Raw genomic sequence first — 6,000 nt, forward strand, 5'->3', positions numbered from 1 at the left:
TTTTTTTCTTTCTTCTTTTGTTAAGGGCGCTGACTTGAAGTCTCCTTTTGTCTATTTTTAGGCAGCCAAACTACTTTTCTGTATTGAAACGTACATCTTTGAAGGACGACCGACGTCTCCCGACAAGTTGTGTCCATAATTTGTAAAATGGCTTCAAATGACTTCTACTGAGTGTATTTTACAAAGATTCCACCGCATATAGCTATATTTTACGTTTTAAGACACGCGCGTAATATTCCGCAAGTCTTGTTTTTGAGTTGGTGACGAGTCCGTACGTGACGTCACTGAAGGAATGCCCCTGACCGAAAAAAGGACACATTGTAGCAGTCCTTCCATCACGTCAATGCATTTTGCTGTACTTTGGTCTGAAAACGTCATGTAGGACCAAAAAGAGGCAGAAGAGGGCGACAAAGCTCCATGTAAGCAATTAATCAGCCTGTGGAAACTGGCTGATGAATTCCTTACAGGAGCTTTGTCGCCATTTTCTGCCTCTTTTTGTGCTACATTTCCTGCCCCCAGATACCTCAAAATGGCATGGAATACATTCTTTCATCGATTGCAAACATGTATGCTTTCCTCTTCAGAACTATTTGAATCATATTCATAACTGGATGAGTAACAAGAAAGCATATTCTCTGAATCTGAAGCCATTATTTTGATTGTCGAGCAAGGCAAGATGTCTTGCCGTGACACCACGAACACGGGGGCGGGACCTTCTGAAACTGGCCACTTCCGGTTTCAAATTGAAGTACTTTTTAGACACAAGTCATTTTTATTGGTGTTTTACATTTGACTAAAAATATCATACTGTGTGTTTTGGGTATTTTAGATGCTATAAAAGTTTTTCTGATGTCAGTTAGGAAACAAAAAAGTGACGTCGGTTGTCCTTTAAGGAGGCAGCCGAGTCTGCCGCAGCAACGTCCATCACAAAAATTTCGTACACGTCACATTTTGACATACAAATTTTGACATGTCGTTTTCGTAAACAATCTTTGCCATTAGCTAGCGTAGTAATTCGGAAGGCATATTTGGACCACACCAGAAAGAAAATGACTCAAAAAGGCCACGTAAAAAAAGTCTGGAATGGTAACGGCAATAAGTTACATTGTATTTGTCACAATATCCCGTTAATACATTTCTAAAATAGCAGAAAAGCAAAAGTTTTGTTATAAATAAATTAAGACCAGCATAAAGAAATAGTACAATAAAGTACTGTGAAAAAGTCGTAATGTTGTGAAAAGTTATATATTTTCCTTCATAGTATGTTCCGACTTAATTTTGGCCCAAATTATCTTTTTTGACATTTCCGTGTACATCAAGTTGTTTATATGGCATATATTCGGCTATTTTTTTATGTGGCCCAAATACACCTTCTTATCAGACTAGTTGATGTTTAACAATCATTAATATGCACAATAGCATCCGATCCAAGATTTTTTCTTCCATTTATAAGGCATTTTTTTCATGCCGTTTTGTTCTTTCTTTCCAAGTATTTATAAAGTGTGTGCGTGCGTATTTTATGGGTGTTGTTTTCCCAGTTATATAATTCAATGTAAGTATTATTGTATATTCATTTGTATGTGTGGGTGTGTGTGTTATATCTGACGGATTGGAACCTACTGTACTGTATGTATCATATACTGTATAAATACTACATAATTCACTGTGAAATTCTGCTAAAAAACGAACAAAAAGAAAACGAATGCCACTGGGGTGTTTTTCTAATATGGTATAGTATGTGCTTGTTTGTGTATACGTTGTTGCTAGCTGCATATAAGGCTAGTATTGTTTGTCAACAACAACAAAAAAAAATTAAGGTTTTATGCAAATGTTCAATGAAGACATTTCAGGCCATTTGCCATTAAAGATCGACGTGATCCCAACCCCCAGAGTTGCTTTTGTCAGGCGGCGTGTGCAAGAGTGCTAGTGTGCGTGTGCTTGCGCGCGTGAACTGTTGTGCGTGTCACACCATCAGGTATTGGACAGCACCATCTGGTGGTCCAAGGGACGATTTGCGTCTATATATTTTCAAAGCGCGTCGGTCCTTGTTTGAATAATTCCACATGAAATTAACCACAAATGAATATTCAAAGCCGACTGCTACATTTAATCTAAATGCATGCCAGGAAAAAGAATAATACATTTATAGGTATTGAAATCCACAAATAACATGGACACGAATTAGAGAACAATTTGCTGCCCCCAAGTGGACAGTTGCTGTAATAAGAAGTTAGTCAACACTCCAATAACAAACTACCAATACGCTTTTTAATAAAAATGTTATTTATTTAAAATCCTTGAACACACGTAATGATTTAAAATGACTCTTTTCGATATAAAATGTTAATCGTATTGCCTTATTGTCCACTAATATAATGATGCTTAGTATTAGAAAATATAAAGTTCAAGAAAGATAGGTTAAAAAAACAGCAGGAAAGCTACTGCTTCTTAAAGATTCTCTTGGCATCCACACCCTCGTAGTTATAGCTCTGCAGGGGAGTGAGAAAGGAAACGTTTAAATACCTGAAAAATCGACAACTAGTTACTGTATTTTGCGTTTTCCGAAGTATGCGTGACCCACACACACCTGCACGAGTTCTCCTCCCAGCAGAATCCTGGTGGTGGTCAGCACCTTGTTGTTGTCCTTTCGTGTAAATTTGCCTTTCAGCATGTCACCCTCCATCTCCCACGTACCCTGATGGACACATGAGTCCCAAACTTCCCAGTCAGATGAGTATCCATTTCGACCATATTTTTTTCTGTCCATGCCTTGTGTACTCTCAAGGCAGAGATAACTCTGAGTGACAGTACAAGAACTAACGTGTACTTGTGCCTCAAGTAGACACAAGGAATCTAATAGTGCTTTAGCACTGGGCCAGTGGTGTTGCAACCGCAGCACAGCATTCATTAGGGAATTGTGTTCTACACAGGTGTCGAAGTCAAGGCCCGGGGCCAAATCTGGCCCTGCACATCATTTTATTCGGCCCGCGAAAGCAAATCTATCATGTCAATTGCCATGATGCTTGCCAAAATCCGAACCCAAATTTCAAATTGTCATATGTAAATCACAGTATCATTAATCTTGCCTTTAGATTTGAAAACTAATCATTCGTCAACTTGTGTGTTCTTTATGTAATATGTGGAGGGGATGAAACATTCTAATAATGGCTTCCCCAAATTCATAATGGCCCCCGAGAGGAAACCGTAACCCACAGCAAAAAATGAATTTGACACCCCTGGTGTACTAATATGCACGAGTGGTGGGATTTTTTTCCCAGAAAGGTTTAAAGAGCTGAATTGTCATTGTAGGTCTCAATTAGGGTCCATGAATGGGTCCACACTCCATACTCACGAATTGTACAAAAACAAATACTCGTGTTAATAGTTGATTAAGCAACTCACCGAGACCTCGGTGCCATCAGCCAGACTGTAGTCGAAGGGAGTCCCGAGTGTAAAGTGGATATCTTTGGTGCGGAAGGTGCTAGATTCCTTGATGTGAAAATCATTTCCTGTCTGCTGAATGCTGATCTTGAGGTTGTCGTGCTCCGCCAATTTGCGCTTCATTACGTTGATACCTACATTAAACACATACAAAAAAAAAAAAAAAAAACAAACACTTTTTGGAGCTTACTCAAAGAGATGTAGAGAGGAGAGGAGGTCTGTTCTGCAAGAGGGAGGGCTGCGCCACTGTGAGAGTGAGTGCTCACAGGCGAATCAAACCGTGGCCTGTCAAAGCAGTTGTTTTCATTCTCATGCACTGATATCTCAACATGGAAGAATCAGATTGGCGTCATAAATTGGGCACCGCTGACCCCGCTGAGGTCTTGACCTCGTACCCCAAATGTTCCAGAAGATTTTCAAATAGTCTCCACTCACCCATTTGTTCCATGAAGGCGTCGTAGTTTTCACTGCGTTCCACTTTCCAAGTTCCGTCGAAGGCCATGGCTGCGATCCGGGGCAACGGGCAAGCGGGGGTGACGTCGTGCAAGTGAGACCTTGGGATCGGGAATGCGCGCCCGTCTCCGTTTATATACACCCGCCGCTGCGCCCCCACGTCCGTGTTACCCCCCCTCTGCCCTCGCGTGATGCGCTCCTTTATGTTCGCCGGGCCCCGAGCGCGAGGGGACGCCGATAAATCTCCCTCCCGGAACACTGCGGTACTGTTCTCGGGAAAGTAGAAATGGAGGACAAGGGTGGGCTGTTGTATGGGGGGTGGGGGGGCAGTCAGTCAACTGCGCCCCCCGCTCCCCAACACGTCACTTTCCCCTTTTTTGTTCCTCGCAAGGCCTTTTCAAACGGCGTTTGTGCCCGGCATGGAAATGAGTCCAGATCCCACGCCGACGACTCGGACTGGCGTGATTCCAGCTTGTCGTGACCCAGAGCAAACATAGCCACGCTAATTGTGAGTGGTCCCAAGTTATGCTTTGGGGGGCACATTGAAGTTACAGTTTCCTCTGTCACTAGTTTTCAAATTTGAAATAAAAAATACATACAGGTAACATCTGACTTACGACCGGCTCGACTTACGACCACGACCCCCCACACCTTATTTTTAACATTTTAAGAGGGGGAGTTTGCGAGTCATTTAGCCTCTATTCAACATTTTGAATGGATTTCGACTTACAACCATTTTGACTTACGACCGTTTGGTCGGAACGGAACTCGGTCATAAGTCGGATGTTACCTGTCCTGTTATTGTGGTTAACTCATTCACTGCCATTCCCAAATTTATTCGGGAATTGAAAATATGACGTGGAGAGCCATTCCCGAATTTGTTCGGACTTTGTTTTTTCACACTTGGGTGCCGATAAAGTGCTGGCCATTGCCTCTGGCAATGTAATTTCTTTTCCACAAGGGGCAGCATTTCCTGTTTTCCCATGTTAGCGCTTTGTTCCAACTTAAGCTGTTGTTAAAGCGCTATATAAACCAATATGCATGTATGGCATTGCGTTTCGAACAGCCATCCTCAGGATGATTTCAGGATCATATAACTCCAGACCATATAACTTAGGAATTAAGTCTTTTTTTCTGATGAAAAAAGAGAGTGTAAGGTTTCTAACGCTGTATTGAATGTTTATGAAGTCCTAAAACTTGGAATTCCAGTAACAATGACAAAAACCCTGGCACTCGAGTGGGCACGAGTATGGCAGTGCATGAGTTAATGGGACAATCTGACATTTTAGTTTGGACTTTAACAAGCGTCATGTAATTTTACAAGTTTGACTTGCTTTCATGGACCGAATAGAATGAAATGGTGGGCCAAATTTGGCCCGCCGGCCCTGACTTTGACACCCGTGGTTTCGGATGACAGTCGAGGTTTGGAGTTGAGTTTTTAGGTTACCTATGAGAGGTCAAGCAGGGTTCAGATTTGAGTTTTAGGGTTAAGTGGTGATGGTTAATTTAAGTGACGACAGCAAATCACTTGTCAACATGCCTTGGCAATCATTTAAGTCGTTATTTGCGGTTTTTATATTAAATACAGAGTACTTGCAAAATGGAGGGTCATATTTTTGGACTTGTTCCTGTCTGCCTTTTGTAACTGTTACATACCTTTTGCTTAGCAACGGATGACTGTCACTCTGGCAAAATTGCTTTTCTTGCTCAATGAGAATTTGTATTTAAGGTGCAGTATTTACGTTGGCCACTTGAGGGCGGCAAAAACAAGTTATGCAATTTGACACCAGTGGATTTTTGGGGGCCTGACAAAGCGTACATAAATGTTGCGACACTAATTTGTTGCTTCGCTAGGCTTAGTACGTTGTTATCACGAATTGTGTGCTTATTTTGTACACACTGCTTGCTTTTAATGTGTCATAACAAATATTTTTTTACTAATGGTCTTCAGGCTACCCATTTTGTTAGTTTATTTTTTGTATTTATTATTATTAGTTTCTGCAGTTTTTTAAAGTGAAGGGACGTCATGCTCGGTTTGGGGCTACATCCTCCCGTCCTCTACCACCCAGTTTCCCCCACTGAAGGGTGTTTATATGTGTGTATGTG

The 6,000-nt window shown here is 41.5% G+C and overlaps 1 protein-coding gene across 1 annotated transcript; it reads right to left on the minus strand.

Moving 5' to 3' along the window:
- Positions 1-1,727: 1,727 nt before the first annotated feature.
- LOC148902061 (fatty acid-binding protein, intestinal-like) lies at positions 1,728-4,085 on the minus strand. The gene is made up of 4 exons (XM_088990264.1): positions 3,877-4,085; positions 3,403-3,575; positions 2,588-2,695; positions 1,728-2,489 (listed from the first exon to the last, which is right to left on the minus strand). Exons 1-4 carry the CDS (start codon positions 3,941-3,943, stop codon positions 2,439-2,441), a joined length of 399 nt encoding a protein of 132 aa, XP_088846390.1. The 5' UTR covers positions 3,944-4,085; the 3' UTR covers positions 1,728-2,438.
- Positions 4,086-6,000: the final 1,915 nt, after the last annotated feature.

This window comes from Hippocampus bargibanti, linkage group LG02 (assembly GCF_051943395.1).
Source record: "Hippocampus bargibanti isolate YZ-2025 linkage group LG02, ASM5194339v1, whole genome shotgun sequence".
Lineage (NCBI taxonomy): Eukaryota > Metazoa > Chordata > Actinopteri > Syngnathiformes > Syngnathidae > Hippocampus > Hippocampus bargibanti.

Coding starts and splice junctions, on each gene's coding strand:
- LOC148902061 (XM_088990264.1), bottom strand. CDS start 3,943: ATGGCCTTCGACGGAACTTGGAAAGTGGAACGCAGTGAAAACTACGAC. Junction 2,696..3,402: donor CTGATGGCACCGAGGTCTCG/GTGAGTTGCTTA, acceptor TGTGTCCATCAG/GGTACGTGGGAGATGGAGGG. Junction 2,490..2,587: donor TGGGAGGAGAACTCGTGCAG/GTGTGTGTGGGT, acceptor ACTCCCCTGCAG/AGCTATAACTACGAGGGTGT.